Here is a 22,448-nt window from a genome sequence, read left to right as displayed (position 1 = left end):
CAAGACTTTACTACTCTTAACTTTCCTTCTCACCTTACTTTACTACATTTTACCTACTTCGCAAATACCACCACCATGCCTCAGCAAGTCCCCAAGGCCTCCCACCTCCAAGACCTCTTCGGCCTAAAGGGCAAGGTTGTCGTTATCACCGGCGCCTCTGGCCCCCGCGGCATGGGCATTGAAGCCGCCCGTGGCTGCGCCGAAATGGGCGCCAACGTCGCAATCACCTACTCCTCCCGTCCCGAAGGTGGCGAGAAGAACGCCCAAGAGCTATCCCGCGACTACGGCGTCAAGGCGAAGGCCTACAAGCTCGACATCGGCAACTACGAGAGCGTGGAGAAGCTAGTGAAGGACGTTATCGCAGAGTTCGGACAAATCGACGCATTCATCGCGAATGCCGGACGCACCGCGAACTCGGGTATCCTGGACGGCTCAGTTAAGGACTGGGAGGAGGTTGTGCAGACGGATTTGACGGGGACATTCCACTGCGCGAAGGCTGTGGGGCCGCACTTTAAGCAGCGCGGGTCGGGCAGTCTGGTTATCACCGCGAGTATGAGTGGACACATTGCGAACTTCCCGCAAGAGCAGACGAGTTATAACGTTGCGAAGGCTGGGTGTATTCACATGGCGAGGTCGTTGGCGAACGAGTGGAGGGACTTTGCGCGTGTCAACTCCATCTCGCCTGGTTACATTGATACCGGGCTGAGCGACTTTGTGGATCAGAAGACTCAGGACCTCTGGCTTAGTATGATCCCTATGGGCCGACATGGTGATGCCAAGGAGTTGAAGGGTGCCTATGTCTACTTGGTCAGTGATGCCAGTACTTACACAACTGGTGCGGACCTTGTCATTGACGGTGGATACACTGTGCGGTAAACGCTGTATTTCTATACCATTTGGTTGGAGCTTGGATGGATAAGGTGTTATGGTGAAAATGAGGATATATGACTAAATGAATGCAAATCATTATGAATCTACTGTCTTGGCTCAACAAAAATAACCGGAACTAAAACACCCACTATTCTACTAAGATGAAATAAGAACTTACAGTTCAATGAAACCAAGTACTACGATTTGGTCGTAGCAGCATAATCCCGAGAGTGCAATTTGCTAGTTTATTTTTTAAGTAGTTCCTACTAGGGTTTTCCAGTCTCATGGTTAAAAAGATGAAAATTTGAAATATATACAAGTAAATCATTTCGTCAAGACAGACTGCATACTACATACAATAGTCGTCACGGGCCATGCGCAAATTGTCTCGTACAGTGACCAAGGTATATTCCTCCCAAGTACCTCTCATATTCCATAAACCCAATTTCGCTGAATTTCAGTGCGAATGTAAAACTGAAGTAACCTGCGTCTAGACAATTGCTCTCTTCTTGACACCGACGGTCAAGCCCAGGGGCTTCCGCAGGAAACCTTCACTTGTCTCCATTGGTCCATCCTGCTGCAACTGCCAGTCAAACATGCGGAAGACAGTAGCGCAGATGACAAGGAGTTCCATCTCAGCGACGTTACGGCCAACACAGGCACGAGGGCCGGTGCTGAAAGGAATGAAGGCAGCCTTCTGGCGGGGGGTGAGGCGTGCAGGGTCCCAGCGCTCGGGAACAAAGTCGTCGGCATCGGGGCCCCAGATTTCCTTGGAGTGGTGGATTGTATAGCTGGGGACGGAGAGGACATCGCCACCCTTGAAGGTGTGGCCACAGATTTCGACAGGTGCGTTTCCTTCGGGAATCTCACGGGGAAGACCCATAGCGGAGGTGCTGTGAATGCGCATGGTTTCCCAGATGACCCATTGAAGGCTGGAAAAGCGGTTAGCCGGGTTCAAGACTTGAAACAAATACGGTTTAACTTACTAAGGAATCTCCTTAACCATCGCGTGCGTAGGAACATCGATATCCTTCGGAAGCGCCTCATCCAAGCACTTGTGAAGCTTGTCAATGACGCCTGGAGTGCGAAGACACCAGTAAAGGATGGCGCAAGAAGTGTTTGAGGTAGTGTCAGAGCCGGCAATCAATTGAGTCAAGGCCTCGGCGGTAAGTTCAGCACGGCCAAGCTTGTTACCATTGGCGTCCTTGCCTTCCATCAAGCGTGCAAGAAGATCCACACGAGTGTTGTTGGCCATGACCTCGGGCTTTAGACGTTCATTGACACAGGCAACAGCGATACCAGCCAAGTTCTCAACAGCCTCAATGCCGTCACGGAAGAAGCGATCGGGAAGGTACTTGGCGAACGGCTTGATAGCAGGGTAGCAACCAATAGTGGCCGAGACCTCACCACGGCGGTTAAGAACCTCAACAGCACGGACGTAAGAAGGAGGGTCGTCGGGGTTCTTGCGCATCTCAGCAATATCCTGGCCCTTGTCAAGCATACCGAATGGAGCACCGAAAGCAAGGTCACCGATGATGTCGAAAGCCACGAAGTTGAACCAGTTGAGAGCATCAACGGTAGCATAGCCGTTCTTAGGGTTGCGCTGGAGCTCAGAGGTGCGGTTCAGCTGCTTGACAAGGTTCTCAATGTTACCGTGAATGTACTGCTCGAACTGACCAATCGACTTCGCAGAGAAGGTGTGGGAGACAGTCTTGCGCTTGCGGGTGTGCTCCGCACGATCGCGGGTGTTGAACAAACCACGACGGATGGAAACGAAAGCATCATAGAAATCAGCCTTCAAGAACCCGTTTCCGTGTCCATAGACAGCCTGGATAGCTGCGTCATCGGCGATTGAGACGTGGCGAGGCGCAATGCGAACAAGCTTTCCATGCTTCTTGTGGGCAGCATCAACGCTGAGGAACCGATGACCCTTGCGAGTCTGGAATAACAACCAAAAGTTGGTCCACGCAGCCAGACCTGGAGCGGGGATATCACTCAATCGCCATGTCGCAAGGTATGGGAGAACGTAGTAAGCGGCCAGGAGCCCTAAGAGGGCATAGGCCAACCTCTCCGGAGAGATGAGGTCTGGTGTGATAATATCGGTAATCATGGTGGGCGAACCTGCAAGTAGAGGTTAGTACCATCCAGCTACACCAGGACAATTAAAAAAACGCGGAATGAAGATCCCAGCAGAAACGCAGAGCAACAATGAGGAAGGCACTAACCCAGTTAGTGGTAGTTGAGACAAGAGAGCGGAGAATATAGCGGCGGGCAACGCGTCGTTTTCAAAAACGGAGGCTCTTATCCACAGGGGAAAAACGATGGGAAAGAGTAAATTTGAATAAGTCGACTTCGCTTCAGTCCATGCTGTTCAAAATATCAAGCAGAGACAAGTAACACAGCATTCTGTATGGGGATATTTATGGAAGGCAATCGACGAAGCGGTCCCCGAGGCAAAGCAACCGCACGGAAGTCGAGGTCGGGAGTCTGGGGTTTCGCTCGCAGTGAGTGCCAGCCGACTCACATCCCCGATCCTGCTTCCCCGCCCACTTTCGTCGGTTGTTCTTGAACGACGTTAGACTTCATTTGGCGCTGGAGATCCTCACGGCCCCTCATTGCAGTAATCATTCGCCTTTGACTGGCGGACCATGAGGAAGCACTTCGTGGTTTGGTCGACTAAGCCAATCAGCAGAAAGAGGCGCTCCCCGGAGCCAATGAAAGAAAATTCGACGGCTGTGGCCACCCCGCCTGGAGATGTAATAATGGAGAGGAAGAGACGAACTTTGGCGAGATGCTGAAGCCTGAATTGCTACCGCTCCGACTATCCGTCCGTGCTCTATTTTGCCATTTTGGGGTCCCGTCATCATTCCCTTTGCCGGCCCCGTGATTGGGAGGGCAGGTGGCGTTTCAGCCTCAGGCATAAACAACACATATTTGATCCTTTTTGCATGGCATCATTAATTCATTATTATGCTATGCGGCTATATGCACCGGTGTATCACTATATGTACAAGGCTACCAATCATCTCCGTTCACTCTAAACAGCCCACTCTTGCGCTTTTCTGCTTCCCACTTGTCGAACCAAGCTTTCATGCGCTCCCGACTCTTCTGGTTACCGACATTGACTGTTGGAATGATCCGGCCTAACCGCAACGCACAGCAAAACATAGTCAATTCCCGGAATGAGCTATGCTCGCTATAGGGGACACCAAAACAAGCACTTTCTCGCGTGCTCCCCCGTTGCGGTGTAAGATCACGCACCGAGAACGGAGTCTGCCAGTGTGCAGAGTGGAGCACGGTTGAGACGGGCGGGTTCTCCAGTGTCCTGCCAGCAGGCGGTCGGTATGTCCACCCGGTTGGCCGAAATCCGACTACCCGAGTAAAATGCGGCTTCATTGAGTCCAAATAATCGCTTAGCGTCTCTGCCCGGATCTCGAAGAGAGTCTGCATGTGTACCTGAGCTTTGACGGGGTCATCTGTAAGTAACGAGGATAACTCCGGATCTTCCAAACAGGCGCATACACGTTGTTTGGCGGGCGTTGCGTAGATTTTACTCTTTAGTGCGCGTGCTATGGCAAGGCATATCCGCTCTTTGCCGATACTGTAGGTGCCGATCACGACGAGTATTCGGTCTTTAGACTTTGGTTCTGGTTGGGAAGGTGGCTTGACAACAGTAGCGGCGGACGAGAGAAATTGGCTGATTGGATTTCTTGATACGGGCTTGCTAGTTCCGGTCTGAAATGGCATGTGGCCAAGGCTGTCATATTGACCTTGATCAATGCGCACACAAAGCTCAGCGCATGCGCTCACGACATCTGATTGCCTCGGGAACGCATACTTGGGGCTTAGATAGGTGGTGTCGAGATAGCAAGCATCAATTCTCTGCTGCCAACTCTTACCTGTCTTCGGATCAACAACGTCTGGACGAAGAAGAGGATGGTTCACTTGTTGCGGAGATGCTCGGAAGTCACCACAATGCAAGACTCTTTGGATTCTTGTGGAAGGTCCAGAGCTCACAGCCTTCTCAAAAACGAAGATGGCGCTTCCAGGGCAATGGTTGGCCTCAATCATAGTTACTTGCACTCCCCCCGTACCAGGAACTTCGGTCTTCTTTTCAAACTCAAGGTCAACTATCCATTTTGGATCGACCTTGAGCTGCTGACGGACCAGATTCCCCGTTGGTCTGCTGCAATAAATCGGCCCATGGCGCCAGGATTTCGAAAGCCCCATGTAATGATCGCTGTGAAAGTGGCTTAAAAAGTACGCGCTACATGCTTCCACTGCGCCGTAGCGAAAAGCGTCCACTGATATCGAGAACCCTGTGATGATCTTATAAAACGGGCAAGTCCTTTGGTAAGCTTGTTTGCCTCGTGATGCAACATCGCTTGCTGCTGCCTCCGCCCATGCTGTGTCTTCAGCATTAGCCGTCATGATCTTGGAGAATGCGGAAGAAGCCCTCGAGGGTTTGGATTGGACGGGATCTCGTTGCGCTGGCCTTGCCACAGCAGCACGATCCGCTAATGTTACTTTCTGCGCAGACGGGCCAACATCTGTACTTGGTGTCTTCGGCAGGACCGTGCTGGGTTTTCCATCGAGACAATCATTGACATGCGTCGTAACGTTCTATTGAAACATTGCCTTAGTTTCTTCGACACCCTATTCATGATGGCCCAACTTACTGTTTCGTCAAACCCTTCTAAGCTCCCCTGACATACTGGACAGGTAGGCGTTTCATCTGTGTTGGGAGTATTCGTAGACAGATCATTTGCATCGAAATCAAAGGCTGCCTCGCACTCTTTAACTTCATCTCCATCTACAGCACCTAAGAAAAACTCTTCCCCTTCAGCTTCGTCCCCTTCTATATCGTCAAAATCCGGGTATTCATCATCTTGCATATGGCTCGTGGCTTCTCTTACCAGCGGTGGTACGTCGGCGGCGAATGTCCGTTTCCTGGCCGTTTGATCTCCGTCAGAGGGCGTCGCCAATTCCTCCATATTCTTCTTCTCCAGGGCTTGCTCTTGGTTGTCCTCATCTCCGAAATCCCTAAATTCCTCCAGCTCCTCGTCTTCGCTGTCCGACTCGTCAATAAAGGGGCCGCTGACTTTCTGGGCCTTCTTCGCCGTCTTCTCCGCCGAGGAAGAATTCGCCGGGGTCGAATCCATCTTCCGTCGTTTCACCGCAGAGCCATTTTCATTAAACCTGTCCTTCCCCTCCAAGGATTTTCCATCATCAACGTTCTCCAATCCCCAGATATCATCCGGCGTTCGAGACCTGTCCCTTCCTCTCGGACTCCCTTTATCAACAGTCTTCTCGGCTCTCTTGCTATCCCCCAAAAACAGCCCCTCCTCGCCACCACCACCATTCGTCGAACTAGTTTCCCTCTTCAGCAATCGAGGCCGTGGAGCTGTAACGCGCTTACCCGGTCTTTCTCCCTGCGCGGTAAACTGGGTAATGCGAGCCTGTCTCGAGGTCGATTGCGAAGGCCCGTCCGCTTTCTGGAAGAAGTTCAAGAGCGAGTTGTTTCGTTTCGCGGACTGCGGCTTCGCGCCAGAAGATTTTGCGGGTTTTGACGGCGTTGAGACCCGTCGGTATGATCCTACCATGATTGCGCGTAGGCTTTTAGGTCGAGAAAGCGTGAAACGAATGGAGGATCCGATGAAGGTGCGGGGAGCGTTGGTTGATCAAGAGAAGAGATAGGACAGGTTCAGTCTAGTTGCATTGTATCGGATTGTCGAAGAATCATTACTCGCCTAGTATGCTGATTCTATAACAGATGTCCTCTTAAAGTAAAGCATATACAAGAAACGAGAGACGATAGCGCGGTTATTAGAAGGGAGTGTCTTAACATCTCGGGGGCCGCGGCGGTCTCGATTTTCGCGACACGAAGTCACGTGCCGGACTCGGCCTACGGATTGGGAAATATCAAAGAAAGGCTTGGGGAAAAGTTGTAGTGGGATTCGCTATTTTGGCGCAAGCAATATGCGTAATGTGCCCAGTGTTCATTATTATGCAAGGACACTTATAACCCGAGGAAGATAACCCCGATAGAGTGAGACTGTTTCTCGAGTATCCTTCGGTATTTCCAACCGGAAGACCCTTCCTCAGTACAGGCCGTATCGCCACCATAGTCCGTCTAAAACCTCAACCTCATTGTGCTTCCCTCGGACAACACAATAGCGATATCATATCTCATCGTAAAGGCGCATTCATTAATGTAGATAGGTCTTCATATAAAAGTGTCGACCCAAACCCAAATCACCGAGCTTTACCCGCCTGGTTTGCGGCCTCTGCAAAAACCAACCGGCATTAGCTTAAGAAAACCTTGAAATAAAGGGGAATAAGCGGTACAGCCGTACCTCTCCGTGTCGCATCCTCCAAAAGTCCAACATCAACCTCCGACCGCGGCAACATCACATACCGCACCACGCTGCCACGAATGAACATGTTCTTTACCGACGAGAGATGCGGGTATTTGTCCAGATCTAAGACATCGATATCGTCGAGCTTGATGTTGAGGTATTGGTCGACTGATTTCAGAGTCCCGCGGATACGGATGTCATTCTTGAGCTCTATCGTGACGACTTGGTTCGTGAGGGTCTTGAAGAAGCTGGACGGGGTTGTCGGTTAGCGGAATTACTATGCATAGCGTAGTCGAATGAATATTTCATATTGCATACCTGAAGAAGAGCATGGTTCTGGTTGTGCAGGGGCTATAGAGGGGTAGTCTATTGCGGATGAGAAGGCGGAGGAAGCTCTGGATGGCCAAAGAGTGGAGGTCACGTGACACGCTTTCCTACTGAAGATGGATGCTGGGACAGTTGGGCTGCAAGATCTTGTTCTGACGTAATAAACATTAGTATTCTAGAATCATATTGCAATGCAAGTCTAAGTGGCTAGTGCAGGTCTTGGTGGTATGACTTGCAAGTTTTGCGCAATGTATCGTTAGTGAATATATAAAATATTACACTTCCAGGTGTAGATCTCACCGAATATGGAAAATACAATTTGACTATAGAACTACTAATTGGCATTTAACCATTCTTTAATGTTTAGATGGCAGTAGGATTGAATAGTACAGTTTCATTGTTTCCTGTTCCTGTTATTGGTATCAAACTTCATATCATCGTCCCTCCAATTCCAATCCTGGCTCGTCAAAACATGCACACCAAAACCCACCCTGAATCCACATTATTAGATCAAATCAACGATAGTGATTGATCGTCTCCAGGACGATCGACAGAAAAGAGTGAGCCACCAGGGCGCGGTATTAAACAATTAAGGAGTGGCGAAAGCGCAAAAATAAAAAAACACGTTCCAAACAACCTAGCGCAGGCTCAGCGCCTGTGGTTAGACAGGGGCTTCATAGCCCAGCCGGACAAGCATGTCCAGCCGGAGCCATTCTTACGGCCCTCATCAAACACACTTCCAATACCTTCGAGCAACCTTGTGTCACCGCGACCCATCTCAACCTGCAGTTTCAAAAGCCACTGTTCCCATATCCATCCGCCGAGTAAGCCAGTGATTGGTGCGATGTCCGCTGTACTTCCCAATGGCCCTTGAACGGCTTCCGTGTCCTCGATCAAGCTCTTAACTCTTGGGTCAGGAGTCTCCCTCGGAGCCTGAGGCTTCCGTGGTTCGGTACCCATCGGAAGATACATCCAGCCTCGCTTGATGTTTACGAAGTCTTGTTTCCGTAGACGACCAGTGAAGTGCTTTGTGGGCAACGGGTCATATCCTCGAATCTTCAGGTTGAAGGCGAACTCAATGGATGTCGCAGATGCATAAGGCCCCGCGCGTGAAACCTCAGCGTCCATGACGAGGTATTCCAAGTAGCCTCCAGGTTTGAGGCAGCGATAGCACTCCTTAAGACAAAGATCATACTCGTCTAAGCTTTCTCCCGCCGGCCGTTCGGTCTTAAGGAAGGCAGGGAGGGAGCGAGCCGAGATCACGTCGAACTTATTGTCAGAGAATGGGAGATTCCATAGCTGAGACACTTCGATGTGGCGGTGGTTTTCAGGACCCTTGATGGCCTTGTTGACTTGCTGGTACTCAGTGTAGACAGTGTAAATCTTGACATCAGGATACTCGTGTGCAAGATGCCATGCCCACTCCGCCGTAGCATGGCCACCCAGGTCGAGAACCCTAACCTGACGGCGCTTGGGGTTCGTTCGGGCGGCTGTGCCGGCATTACTCAGCGAAAGACGTTTCTGAGCAGGGCTCGCAACAAGCCTGCCAGCATTCAAAAACCTGAAGGCCTCCATGGCCCACATTGGTTGGCTTAATTGTGAAAGAACCAATTGTTCCTTCTCAATCATGGAGAATTGGGCTTTCTCCTGCAGGACCGACCCTAGGACAGATTTGCGGGGAGACTGCGAGAACGGGCCGCTGTAGGATGGTCGCTCAGGAAGAACCAGTTCGTAGTTTCCTCGAAGACACTTGTTGTGCACACCAGACAGACCTTGGCGGGTAGATTGCACAGCATCGAACCTAGTCGCACGGTGCACAAAGGTATCTCGGCGTTGACACTGACCCAACAGGAACTTGAAACCACGCCAGTAGATCGAATCCTTGCTTGCATGAACAGCAGGAAGAGAGCTGAGAGGTTCCGGTAACGTTTCGGAGATAAAGTGCACGGAATTCTTCCGAACAAGCTGGGGGGAAGAGGCCTTTTGACTTTTCTGCTCGTCAATATCAGGAGCCTGCTCGCCTTCTTCCTCAACGCTATTGGCTGGGTTCGTTTCGCTGAGTGCTGCAAGATACGAGGCCTGGGCCGCCAGCCAAACGCTGGTCCTATCCAAGCTTGACATTGCTTTCTTCTGCAGTTCCGCGGCATAATTCTCATCCTGTTCATCTGGATCATACGTGGTGGCGGGTCTCGAAATCTCATGAACGCCTTCGCTGACAGGGCTTATTGAACCATCGGTTGGCGGATGCGCAGGGCTCTCTGGGATTCTGACCGCAGTCGGCGGCGCATATACTGCAGTCAATTGCTCATCGTTCGACCTATCTGGAAGATTGACGACTTGTTCGACGATCTCTCCTTCACCCCGCGAAAATGGAATATTGTAGAACGTCTCGGCTGTGGCCGACGTGGGTGCTTGGCTGAGCTTTGGTAGAGACCAGGTGTGACGAGCTCGAGGACCCAGCGAGTCAAAGAAGCCCCCAGGTGATGGGATGTCAAGACCAGTAAAGCTGTACTCTGACAGCTGCGAAACTGGAGTCTCATCATCAAGTGAGCGTCTCCGAGGGGCTAGTGGGATCTCTGACATCTCCTCGTTATCAGAAGTTTCAGACCACGGTTCTGGCGTTCCCTCCAGAGGAATAAATTGCAGTGTCGCGAGAGCGCCCTCGGGGAGAGCAACCCCTCGATCGGAAGGTGTATCTTCTCGCGGAGGTTCAGCTTCTGCAAAATAACCGGCAGTCGGCGTGGTTTGGCCGTTTATCTGTGGAAAGTCTCCAATAAATCGCCGCCAATCGTCGTCAACACTTTCGATTGGTACCTCAATGCGTGGTACCTCCTCGCCAGCCTCGGAGTTGTCAAGATCTGAGTGATGCACATCTCCCTCGAGATCTGGAAGAACGTGAATCCCACGCGAGTTCCAGTCGGTATCTGGGAGAGATTGCAAAGACGGCGTGGATGGAGTGCTAAGGTTGGACACTTGGTCCGACGACACGCTACCATCTAATGACGGCGTCGCGTGCATTGCCGGCACTGAGCGTGAAAGTAGCGAGAGAGCGGCCGGTGAAACAGGAATCTTTTGCGGCGGAGTCGGTGGAACTGGTGAGCTCTTCGGAGCACCGTTGAGTGAGGGCCATGTATTTGACGAAGGAATATCAATAGATGGATACCGTCTTCGGGAGCCTTGAGATCCCACCGAATCCCTCGCTGTTGTTGGTGTTGTCATGCTCGTGGGCCGAGTGCTAGAATATGATGCACACTCGTCACTAAAATCAGAGTCATCGTCCGTGGCATCATAGAGATCATCGAATTTGTTCATCTGTTCTTGCCAATCTTCATCCGAGCAACATGAGACCGAGCTGGCAGAGAGCGGCGACAGAAACCGTTGGCGTGGAACCGCCTGTGACGACAGACCAGCGGTTCTCAATTTCAATTGCGGTACCGGACTCCTTTGGCCATTGTCGGTTGGGCTATGTCCAGGCCTATCTGAAAATTGCGTCTCGCGTGAATCCTCGATTATTGTATTAAGCCTTGTTCCCCGGACCTGCCGGGAAGGAGGGCATCTAGCGGTAGGACGATTCGGCGCAGCCATATCGTGCCTCGTAGTATGCTAGATCAATTATAGTACGTGATCGGTGAACCGGGTCAACTCAGCAAATGGTACTTCTAGGGGTATCTCAATGCGTTCGACCCGATCAACGGGACTTCACGAAAAAATGGTAAGGAAACGAATATAAAGAAAGTTGGCCTTGCTACCAGAGCCGAAGGCACGACCGAACAAACCGAGAAAGGCACGCAAAACAAAGGACAACTCCACAACAGAAGAAACAAAAAGACTGCCCGCAAGAAGTAGCGCAGGGCTTTGATAAATAGATCTCCAGCGCGGGGAGGAGTGGAGATCTCAAGAAAGCGCTTTCGAACCCGCCATCCTCAGTGCAGAACCTAATGCAACACTGCGCACACTTGGCCCAGGAATCCCTGTCCCAATGTCTTAGAACAACAGTTATTGGCTGTCTCTCGGAAGGCGCTTCGAACAGGAGGGCCTCGCTGGGCGCTGACAGGCAGGTGTTGAGAGCCAAAGAAGCACCTAAAAAGGCCGTCACACCAATCATAATGAGCGAATCCTGATTGTGACTGCAACGAACCGCCGAACCAAATTGTTTCCCCAGTCACCTAAAATAGACATCGCTGATTGGTGTGATGGACGAACTGCAAGCGCCGGGCAGGCTATCTTTAGAAACCATCCATGTCTGCTCCTGTGCGTTGTCGGAGGGTGAATCTGGCGACAATGTAACTTGCAACCACTGTCGAACGGTGATCAGCAGGCAAACGTCTTGCTTGGGCTCAACATGATGCCACGGTGCCACTTGGGCGCGAGTTGTTGAGTGTTGCTAATTACTGCAGATTCTATGCAGTCTCGTCAGTAAACATCGCTAATTAGGCACCTTTTCTGCAACTGTGCTCCAGTCAGGGAGCGGGAAAGACCGAAAAGGATATTCCGTCCGTGGTCAAACAGTGTCGGTCACCCGACCATCGACTTGGAGATCCCAATCTAATCGGCATCGAAAAAGGAAGAGCTGGGCGGCCGCTAATCGCCCGACCATCACCAAAGTGGCGGAAGCTGGTTCCCGTGACTTGCAGGTCAGGCATCCAGGCCCTGTTGCCCCACCCAACAGCCACGTGCAAGGCTTGGCCCTAGCCCTTATCCAGCTATGCCGACTTCCTAATTGGGCTCTCCGGGAGTGACGTCGAGGCAAAAAGTCGGTGATATCAATCGCTGGTAATTCTAATTTGTTCTGGCCGTCATGAGCTCCTCCTCCGGACAAACAATTAACAATCACAACCCCCATGAAACAATCCCTTACTTAATACCGGACCACAGCTCGCCGCTCTTTTTTATTTTTTTTCGTTGCCTTTGTCTTCTTCCATTTGTATATATACTCTTGACATAGACTATTCCGTTGAATCCAACAACTTCCAATTCTATCACCCCTCCTACATACCCACTTTCACCACCAACCATGTCTCCTCCAGCAATTATAGCCCCCTCCATCCTCAGCGCAGACTTCGCGACACTGGGTAGCGAATGCTCAGCCAAGATTGAACAAGGAGCTGACTGGCTCCATGTCGACATCATGGACGGCCACTTCGTCCCAAACATCACTTTTGGAGCTCCCGTTGTGACGAAGATCCGTTCACATGTCCACCGTCCAGCCCAACCCCACGGAAAGGGGACGTTCGACTGCCACATGATGATTATGGAGGTCAGTGCCCTGAAACCAAGTTTCCTTTGCTCTCCGAGATGATCCGTCCATCCCGGCCAGCGCAGTCGGTGCAACCGGCGCAGCCCAGATCACAACGATGCTAACTAGATCGACTCGTAATAGCCCCATAAATGGGTCAAGGACTTCAAGAAGGCCGGATGCGATTTGTACTGCTTCCACTACGAAGCCGCCGTCGCCTCAGTCGCGGCTGAGGACCCTGCAGACTACAAGACAACCCGCAAAACCAGCCCAAAGGAGCTCATCCGGTATATCCACGACGAAGGAATGCAAGCCGGTATTGCCATCAAGCCGGATACACCCGTCGACGTGCTATGGGATATCCTCGCGACGGAGGATGACAAGGAGCGGCCAGACGTGAGTGGCTGCCAGCCCACCCCGATCCGATATACTTCCGTTCTGCTGCTTTGGTGTGAACAACGATGCTAACATTTGTTTCTGATCAGATGGTTCTCGTCATGACCGTGCACCCCGGTTTTGGCGGCCAGAAGTTCATGGCTTCGGAGCTCCCCAAAGTGCGCGCGCTGCGTGAGCGATACCCAAACTTGAACATCGAAGTTGATGGAGGGTTAGGTGTCGGCACGGTCGACCAGGCGGCTGAAGCCGGTGCCAACGTCATCGTCGCTGGCTCGGCTGTCTTCGGCGCCCAGGACCCCGGCGACGTCATCCAGAAGCTGCGCGAAGCGGTTGATAAATACAGAAAGGAATGACTGAAACGCCTGGGCGGAGTTGGTATAATTAGAGCTTTTAAAAAGGGACGATTATGACGGAACGAGATATTTTAATTTCGAATTGCGAATTTTTATGCATGTGATAATTACTCTTTTTTTTTTGGGAGACTTACAAAATTAGGGCAGTGACCCCGATAATAATCGAAAGAAGCAATCCATTGATTGTACACTGATCAACAAGAAGAGCCGAAAGAGAACAAGCTCAGAAAAATGCATCCACCGTGGTATCCGTACATATGTAAAACAAACACGCAATGCCGGGACATTCAAACATCCATTAATCATTAAAGTCGGCCGAAAATCATCAAGCGTTAGGACGGCCATAACAACGAGGGTTTTCCGAGAAAAGCCTGAAATCTTGTGCTGGCTGTCGCCTCAGCCCTCCAACGCATCTTCAACCGTGGCATCTGGAGCTGGAAGAGTCGCCCTCTGCTCGCGCAGCGACTCGAGGACTCCGTGCTGGTCCCCGGAGATGGATTTGCGCAAATCCTTAGCCAAGTTCTCTGCCTCCTCCTTTGACTCGGCGGCAATGTTTGAGTTACGATGGTGGTTGATCAGCCCTAAAGCTTCAGCGTTATCAGCACGAAAGTTGGCAGAGGACACCGCAGCAAACTCGGGCACCAAAGGCGGCCGTTTTGATCCAGACTCTGCGATTTCAGGAGCGACCGACATGCGACGTACAGTATGCTCGCCATCTCCTTCCTTGGGTTCTGCGTCAGCTTCAGGTTTCGAGGACTGGGATTCTGCAGCAGCGGCTGCTGGTGCGGTAGGTTTAGTAGTAGAGGAAGTCTCCTTGGCCTTGGCAGCGGCTTCTTCGCCAGCTTGACGCAACGCCACGCTGATAGAATCATCTTTCTGGGTTTCTTTCTCGGGTGGATCTTGGATCTTGATTGTGCTTGGCTTGGGGGCAGATGCATCGGCCTTGGGAGCGGGCGCAGAAGCAGTTGTGCTGGCTGATTCCGCCGGCGGCGGCAGGGGATTGCTAGTAGCGGCCATGCCGTCGAAGTCGTCTTGCACACTGTTGATTTGCATCCTTAGCTCGCCAAATTCGTTCCATTCTTCGATTTGCTCGAGGTCCTACAGGTGTCGTGATGTCAGCTATATTATGTTCTTCAATACGGGTGCGACTCAAAACCCCCTTGCCTCCCCCGCTCTGTGTCTGGAGGCAGCGACAGGTCAAGAACATACGCCAACAACAGTTCCGTATTTTACCAACCCAGGCAATTTCTTGCCCTTTGACCGGCGACCCCAAAGTTTCCTGGCAGCATCGTCGGTGGCGACATCAATTGCGCGGAAAGGGATCTTGTTCGCCTTCAGAATTGTCTCCAAGCGCGAGGTGGCGGTGATGATATGGGAGGACCCCGCGGTGAGCGAGGTGTAAAGGTAGAGCGTGGAATCGGACATTGTCGCTTGGCTATTTCTTGAATTCCACAGAATATACAACAGTGCTATTAGGGAGCGAATAGGATGAGTGACGCAGGAAGGAAATAATATCAGAGAAGATCAAACAACGGTTTCTTCAGGATTGTTGTGCCTGTCCTCGCCCTTTTCTCCGCCCGCTTCTTAGTCCCCTGCCGGCTGCCGCACCCTTATGACGTGGCTGCCAGGTCACGTGGCGATAACCCTCGTCCTCCCTTCACTGCAGACTGCACAATAACAAGGCTGCCCACCGATGTCATCGCCGTCAATCACTGTCCTGCATCATACCATTGTCCATGCGCTCCATCCCTTCATTGCCACGGCTCCTCTAATCAGACAAAATGAATAGCCGACCCATCAGCGCCCCAAATCAGGACACCCAAACTTCAACTACCGGAGTCAACCTTAACGCCCCTGTCATCAGAGCGCCTTCATGATTCGCGAACCAGACTGTACAGCATGCGCGATTTCCAGATCGGAGACCAACTCCCTCCAATCTGACCTTTACCCAAGATGATGCAAAGTGAAGCCAAGCTCGGTGGAGCTGGTTTGCGCGGGTATGAACCAAATGAGGTCACCGCCGCCACATCTGTACTCCAGAGTATGCCTGATCGCCTCAATTACATACGAACGATTTCGGAGAGCTTTCCCATTGCTGGGTGGTGTCCCGCGACTGGATGATAAACCCCTGGTTATATCCCCTCCAACGTATACCCGAAGTGGCTGTCTGCAGCTTGCTACCTTACGTCTGGCAACAGTGGCTGTTATATATTGCGTAGTATGGTGGTTATGATGTCTACGACGCAGTGGTAAAGTCTGTCTTGCGTGCAAGAACCAGCTTCTCGCCTGAAATTGCCATTTCGTGGTAAAAAGGTTCGGTAAGTAACAAATAGAGGCAACAACGTCATGGGTAACGTATACACCGTATGTGGTGCGATTATCTACATGGCCCCAGATTACCTACTACATTTCATCCCAAACCTTCTTGGCGATTTCTTGAAGGTCATGTTCGGATATCCTAAAATCCTTCTCCGTGTCCGTCGCACGGTTACGTAGGAACATCTCGTGAAACATAATGACCAGGGGCGCCCCAGTCACTGCCGCTGGGCGGTTGTGAGTTTTGGTGAGAGTGATGGTTTGCTCCCGCAACGCGGAGCGGCCACGACTCCGGAGAGCAGGGCCAGTATTCAGAGGTGTTGGGTTTGGGGTCCATTTTTCAATCAATATTTTCTCCCTTGCTCTCTCAATAGAGATGACGATAACAACTTTAACCTGTCCGTCTCGCTTATCCATAAATCCGCCATCTGCCGCAGATGAATGGTACTCTCGGAGTAGCCGCTCTCGATAACCACACTCGGCCAACGGCGGTCCGGGCCCGCAGGAACGGCCACAGGCCGGAAGGAAGAGTCGGGTTCCTTTGAAATATCCCCAGACGTGACCCTGGCATTGCCGAGTGACATCAGATCGCTGAGGATGCCCATGTCCGTGGCTTGTTTCTCTATTTGTCTAGAAAGGGTTCTGTGTGCTAACTCATGAGGCTTGCTAGTGAGTTTGATGATGAGCTGCCGAAGTCCTCTGTCATACAGAACCCTGGCACTTTTCGTGCCAAGGATCTGGTCGGACGGTCGTTGGACTCCTTGACAATCTGGTGCGGCACATTCGTGAAATTGATTGCGGAGGGGGGACTGGGAGAGTTCATCTGTAGTTCGACAAATTTACGGATTCCAGCCGCAGTCGATCCGATAGCTGTCGGCGTGCCAGTAGGAATTTCGAAGCCGCGATGCATTGTGGAGCTTTTCGGGGAGGTGCTAGAGACCTCTTGAGTCGCCTTTTGAAAAGTTGGAGACCAGGGTCGTCTTTGCGTGTTAGGTAGTGATAGGCTGACAAGCTGATAGGGACCATGGTTAGCAGCTATCCGGTTTGCAGGAGTTCAAATGCCCATACGTTTGATGATTGATTAACTTGCTTTTTAGTAACAGAAGTGTTGTTGATAAAATGTACTGTGAGGTATGATATGGACTGGGAATCAGAACATTCTCTAAATTAAAGCCCAGTCCACTGAAATCCCTTTCCAAGCTCAAATTCCATGACCTGAAAAATATGCTCAGCTGAGAGCCCAACAGAAAGTATATATCTCGCTGCATCCACCTGCCAGCACTTCTCCTGCACATTATAATAGCTCACCGCATACTTGTCAAGCGATACAGTAATCTCTCTCTCCTCTCCTGGTTTGAGAGCTAGTTTCTGGAACTCTTTGAGTTCTTTCAGCGGACGGTCACGGCCACCATTAGTGCTAGGCTGAGGGATGCTAATATAATACTGGAGTACAGTCGCACCGCTTCTGATGCCGTGATTCTTTACAGAACAGGTGAATCGTATTAATCCTTCGGGATCGGAACCCAGGCTCCAGCTGTTAGGGTCCAAGAGACGCAAGTTGGAGACTCTGAAGTCCGTCCCATATCCGAGCCCGAATCCAAATGGGAACAATGGGGTAGGTGTATCTTGCCGATCGTAGTATCTATATCCTACGTCCAGTCCCTCGGCATAACGAACGATGTTATCCTGGTCGCAAGGGAAGTTGCCGAAAGTGGGATTATCCTCGTCTTGCGCCGGCCAGGAAAACGGTAGTCGGCCGCTGGGGTTGACGGCTCCGGATAGAACAAGGGCCAGAGAATGACCGGCTTCCTGGCCAGGGAACCAAGCTTGAATGAGGGCCGGGACTTTAGAAACGAAGGGCGTGAGGTCGACCGGACTGCCGCTGAAATTGGCAACGATGGTGTTCGGATTTGCAGATGCTACGGCGAGTATTTGATCGTATTGAGACTGGGAGAGCGCAAATGAGGTGCGATCGAATCCCTCAGATTCGATTTCGGTGGTTGTTCCAATACAGACGATGGCGTGGGAGGCTTGTGAAGCGACGGACCGGGCATTTTCCATGCGGCTGGGGAAATTGATAAATTCATGGAAACGGAGGGCTGAGCCTTGGAACATGCGGCTTTTGAGGCGAGGGCCATTCAGGATATCGGGGTCGGTATTCCACGATTCAAGGGTGAGCGTGTAAAACTGTCCTGCTTGCATAGGATATGTGAATCGGCGTTCGAGCTGGGATTTGAAAAAGTAGAATGACTCCGGTTTGAGGTCTGTTTCCTGGAATCTTGTAAAGACCCTTTCGCCATCAATGTAGCAGATGGCTGGACCAGTTGAAATGACTGAGAGGATATGTTCACCGCTTGTGGAGGGCCGGATATCAAAGGTCATTCTGGAGCAGTATTCTGCGCTGAGGTAGGACGGCCATTTCTCCTTGATCATGTATTCCGGCAAGGCCTTTGTTTCTTCATGGGCTAGGTTCTGCCCAATGACATTGCCATTGAACCATTCCAGGGTAACTGGTTCGGCGGTTTGGGCTTTTGTGCTTGGTTCGTAGATTATTGTCTCATCTGCATGAGGTAAAGCACCGAATACTGGGACGCCTGGAGCTTCTATAACCTTGAACCCTGCGTCCTTTAATCCCTGAACCGGACTGATGGCGCGCAGTGAATCCACACGGGCACTACCACCTCCTCCCAAAGCAGCATTCAAGGCATGATGCCCAATTACCGCGACTGTTGCACAATTCGGTAGCGGGAGGACGTCGTTGTCATTCTTCAACAGAACCATGCCCTCGGCACCTGCAGTAGCGATGAATCGATCTCGCTCGGGATTTTGCAGAGCCAGCTCCGGTGGTTCTTCTGGGTTCTCAAAGCGACCAAGGTGTTTTGCAAGCTCTAATACACGGGTCGCAGAAGCGTCGATAGTATCCTCGGATACTAGCCCGTCTTCTATAACTTTCAATAGCTTATCACCGCGCCATTTAGTAGGCCCTGGCATTTCCAGGTCGACTCCTGCATTTATACAGTCTGCTGTGGAATAAACACCCATCCAGTCTGAGACGACTACGCCGTCAAACCCCCATTCCTGCCGTGCGATACCATTGACTAGTCTATTGTCGTCGGAAACGTACGTACCATTCACTCGATTGTAACTGCAGACATTGAGAAGTCAGAGAATATAACAAAACTGCAAAAATTGGTCAAGGATATCCACCTTGTCATAAGACACCAGGGCTTCGACCTTTTCATCAGTAGCTGAAAAGGGAGCAGGTAGACCTCTCGGAGAGTCTGCTCATCAATCTGTGCGGATAGTACTGTTCGATTGTTCTCGGTCTCATTGGCGACGAAGTGTTTCGGTGTGGCCGCTATGCCCATCGACTGACAGCCTAAAAGGGACAGTTTAGTTTCTCCAGGATGGTAGAGGCAGGGCTAACATGCTGCTTACCATTAATAAAGGCTGCAGACAATACCCCAAGTACAACAGGATCTTCGGAATATGTCTCGTAATTTCGTCCACCTAATATATTTCAGCATGATCCCCACTCTGACAGGTTGTATACGAACCTCGAGGAGAGCGGATCACATTCAATGTAGGAGCAAGCAACACATTAGCTGCCTTCGACTGGGTCTCCTTTGCGATTTCTTGTCCTATACGGAACAGAAGATCACGGTCGAATGACGCTCCAAGACTCGATCCGCATGGGAAGCAAGCTGCTTTAATTCCGCTCACGTAGCTTTCGCCTCGAGCACCGTTCGGGCCATCGGTAGTCTACCGAACAAAAGTGTCAGTATTGCGACATATTTCGTGAGGCTGACCGGGAAAGCGTTGTCCGACCTTAATGTGGGGAACGAAGACATCATCTCGTTTAATGACTGGAGTGCGCCACCAGTCAACTGCTGCGAGGAGAGAGACTTTTTCTTCCAACGTCAGTTTGCTGAGAAGAGTCTGGACGCTTTGGGATTCCATGGTAAACAATGGATTGAGGTGTTCTGCTTGGAACGAGGAAGGAAGACAGACATACACGTTATATCTACCACCAGCTGCAGTCATGTCCATCACTGGACCGGCCCATCTGCGAAGACAGTGCCGGATATTATCCGAAGACGATGAGGTGTTGGAGTCGCGAAACATGAAAGCAACACCGCGGACTGGACAAATTTGTATTGGCTCGTTCTGCGGAAACTCCGCGAATGCGGCCCGGTCTTCGGTCGGCCGCAGTCACCATTGGACTGTCCTTGGAGAACGTCGATCTAGTCGATCACCTCATGGAGAGACTTGTTTCTCCACAAACTAACCTACACTCGAAGACACGCGGGGAGAAATCACGCGAGAACGGGATTTAGACGGGCAGCGGGGAAGTGTCAAATTACTGGGTTTGGGCGAGCTGTATAAAGTCCTCTCGATATCCGTGATGCTTGGTCGATAAATTGTCATTATTCCCTACGACTTTCTCTTCGTTACTGGGGTTTACACTAGCACAATGGTTGACAAACAATGCGAACCAGGGAAGGCGAAAGGCACTCTATGTGAAATGGTTGAAAACGCCTCATCCAAGCAGGACGTGGAGGTCCTCGACATTGACGCCCGTCTGCAGGAGCTGGCCCAGGCGGCCCCCCCATTCTATAAGAACCGAAACCTCATCAGTCTCTATCTGCGCATGATTCCAGGCTGTCTCGTACCTGCCGTTACCCTGGGGTTTGACGGTGCCATGTTAAATGGTCTCCAAGCTGTCGAAACATGGATAAGTTGTATGTATCAACCGTACTCATTCGTATAAATGCGGAAGGAAAAGACATTATACTGACAAGTACAGACTTTAATAATCCATCGGGTTCATTGCTGGGCTTGATGACCTCGATCCTTGGCGTGGGTGCAATCTGTGCAACTCCATTTATCAGTATGTTGGGCGACAGGTTCGGTCGACGCTGGGGTATCTGGTTTGGCTCGGCTGTCATGGCTGTTGGTGGAGTTATTCAGGGCTCTTCAGTACATAGTGAGTCTCTTACCTACGAAGGTTTGAGCAACCTATTGTTCCCTTCTAATGCTGTAGCTCCTCAGTCGGAATGTTCCTCGTCTCTCGCTTTCTTATTGGATTTGGCTTAGTATTCGCCAACGCCTTCGCGCCCATTCTCATCGGAGAACTAGCCCATCCAAGGGATCGTCAGGTGGTGACCTCCCTATACCAGACATCATGGTACCTAGGAGCGGTTGCAGCTGCCTGGGTCACTTTCGGAACATTCAACATGCCCAACGAGTGGGCGTGGAGGATCCCATCCCTCCTCCAAGCATTGCCAGCCCTAATCACATTGGTGGGGATGTTCTTCCTTCCAGAATCGCCCCGTTGGCTGATTGCCAACAACCGTGCGGCAGAGGCAAAAGCGATCCTGGTAAAACATCACGCGAACGGCCGCGAGGGCGACGAGATGGTTGAATTGGAATTCGCAGAAATGAAACGAGTGATCGAAGCTGATATGGCTTTGAAGACATCATGGAAGACACTCATTGCCACTCCTGGAAACCGGCGCCGCCTACTGCTCATGATCATGTTGGGCTGCTTCTCCCAGTGGTCTGGGAATGGGCTTGTCTCGTAAGTGGAAAGAACTCCTCCGCAGCACAACTCTTCTAGCGTAGATAACTAACAACGCACTACAGATACTACCTCGTCCGCGTCCTCGAAACAGTCGGCGTGGCCAGCCGCAAGAACCAAAGCATCATCAACGGCTCCCTAATGATCTGGAACTGGATAACCGCAATAGCCTCTGCCTTCCTAACCGCAAAACTCCGACGCCGAACCCAGTTCCTGGTCTCAACAGGCGGCATGCTCGCCATTTTCGCCAGCCAAACGCTCTGCGCAGGCCTCTTCAACAAACACAACAACCAAGGTGCCGGAAATGCTGTCATCGCAATGTTATTCCTCTTTTACACCTTCTTTAATCTCGCCTACAATGCGCTTTTGTACTCATACCCGGTTGAGGTCCTGCCGTATCCAATTCGCGCGAAGGGGTTCTCGGTCCTGATGTTCTGTGGGAAGGCGTCGAGTTTTGTCAACGCCCTGGTTAACCCCATTGGGTTGGAAGCGATCGGATGGCAGTATTACTTTGTTTATGTAGGTTGGCTTTGTGTCGAGTTGTTTTCTGTTTGGATGTTTTTCGTTGAGACAAAGGGGCCCAGCTTGGAGGCTATTGCGGAGAGGTTTGACCGACCCAGGGGTGAGAAATCCGCCGCGCTCAAAAATCAACGCGGTGGTGTGTAGCTTGGCATTCAATTTGATACCATCTCCGTATATAACTTATTTTATAAAATCTTGAAACTATTAATGTATTATGGAGAAATGGATTCTATATAGCTTTCTATTATATATATCTAATTCTTATATAGAAATAGAAAGAGGTTGTTATTTTATTATACTTTAAATATTCAAGACTAAAATCTGAAAACCACTTTACGCGATTATATATTTTCGTGTCTTTAGCGTGTTTATTAGTATAATATTAAATCATCGCAAAACAAGCTTATATTTAGATATTTTGATTTAAAAAATTTATATATATAGAATTTAATACTTCTTATATTCTATATTACTTTAACTAAATATAA

The 22,448-nt window shown here is 50.8% G+C and overlaps 7 protein-coding genes across 7 annotated transcripts; 3 read left to right on the top strand and 4 right to left on the bottom strand.

The window, feature by feature from the left end:
- Positions 1–75: 75 nt before the first annotated feature.
- Positions 76–876, top strand: ASPSYDRAFT_58601 (SDR family oxidoreductase; the record flags this gene model as incomplete). The annotated part of the gene is made up of 1 exon (XM_040849561.1): positions 76–876. The coding sequence occupies one exon, from the start codon at positions 76–78 to the stop codon at positions 874–876; it is 801 nt and encodes a 266-aa protein (XP_040701855.1).
- A 484-nt stretch (positions 877–1,360) lies between these two features.
- On the bottom strand, positions 1,361–11,141 carry ASPSYDRAFT_58599 (uncharacterized protein; the record flags this gene model as incomplete). Its single annotated transcript, XM_040849560.1, has 7 exons — positions 1,361–1,802; positions 1,857–2,991; positions 3,921–5,189; positions 5,238–5,493; positions 5,550–6,365; positions 7,285–7,477; positions 8,290–11,141. 7 exons carry the CDS (start codon positions 11,139–11,141, stop codon positions 1,361–1,363), a joined length of 6,963 nt encoding a protein of 2,320 aa, XP_040701854.1.
- A 1,429-nt stretch (positions 11,142–12,570) lies between these two features.
- On the top strand, positions 12,571–13,541 carry ASPSYDRAFT_90232 (ribulose-phosphate 3-epimerase RPE1; the record flags this gene model as incomplete). The annotated part of the gene is made up of 3 exons (XM_040852304.1): positions 12,571–12,813; positions 12,937–13,188; positions 13,278–13,541. The coding sequence occupies 3 exons, from the start codon at positions 12,571–12,573 to the stop codon at positions 13,539–13,541; spliced, it is 759 nt and encodes a 252-aa protein (XP_040701853.1).
- A 396-nt stretch (positions 13,542–13,937) lies between these two features.
- Positions 13,938–14,966, bottom strand: ASPSYDRAFT_58595 (uncharacterized protein; the record flags this gene model as incomplete). Its single annotated transcript, XM_040849559.1, has 2 exons — positions 13,938–14,639; positions 14,751–14,966. 2 exons carry the CDS (start codon positions 14,964–14,966, stop codon positions 13,938–13,940), a joined length of 918 nt encoding a protein of 305 aa, XP_040701852.1.
- A 978-nt stretch (positions 14,967–15,944) lies between these two features.
- ASPSYDRAFT_90230 (uncharacterized protein) lies at positions 15,945–16,767 on the bottom strand (the record flags this gene model as incomplete). The annotated part of the gene is made up of 3 exons (XM_040852303.1): positions 15,945–16,285; positions 16,345–16,506; positions 16,566–16,767. The coding sequence occupies 3 exons, from the start codon at positions 16,765–16,767 to the stop codon at positions 15,945–15,947; spliced, it is 705 nt and encodes a 234-aa protein (XP_040701851.1).
- Positions 16,768–17,024: 257 nt separating this feature from the next.
- Positions 17,025–19,817, bottom strand: ASPSYDRAFT_153380 (glycoside hydrolase family 3 protein; the record flags this gene model as incomplete). Its single annotated transcript, XM_040842278.1, has 5 exons — positions 17,025–19,002; positions 19,065–19,236; positions 19,296–19,367; positions 19,415–19,619; positions 19,686–19,817. 5 exons carry the CDS (start codon positions 19,815–19,817, stop codon positions 17,025–17,027), a joined length of 2,559 nt encoding a protein of 852 aa, XP_040701850.1.
- Positions 19,818–20,382: 565 nt separating this feature from the next.
- Positions 20,383–22,264, top strand: ASPSYDRAFT_58593 (uncharacterized protein; the record flags this gene model as incomplete). Its single annotated transcript, XM_040849558.1, has 5 exons — positions 20,383–20,599; positions 20,665–20,844; positions 20,910–21,438; positions 21,504–22,060; positions 22,230–22,264. 5 exons carry the CDS (start codon positions 20,383–20,385, stop codon positions 22,262–22,264), a joined length of 1,518 nt encoding a protein of 505 aa, XP_040701849.1.
- Positions 22,265–22,448: the final 184 nt, after the last annotated feature.

Source organism: Aspergillus sydowii (assembly GCF_001890705.1).
Source record: "Aspergillus sydowii CBS 593.65 unplaced genomic scaffold ASPSYscaffold_6, whole genome shotgun sequence".
NCBI lineage: Eukaryota > Fungi > Ascomycota > Eurotiomycetes > Eurotiales > Aspergillaceae > Aspergillus > Aspergillus sydowii.
Note: the sequence above shows the minus strand (reverse complement) of the source record. Positions and strands in the feature narration are given on the sequence as shown.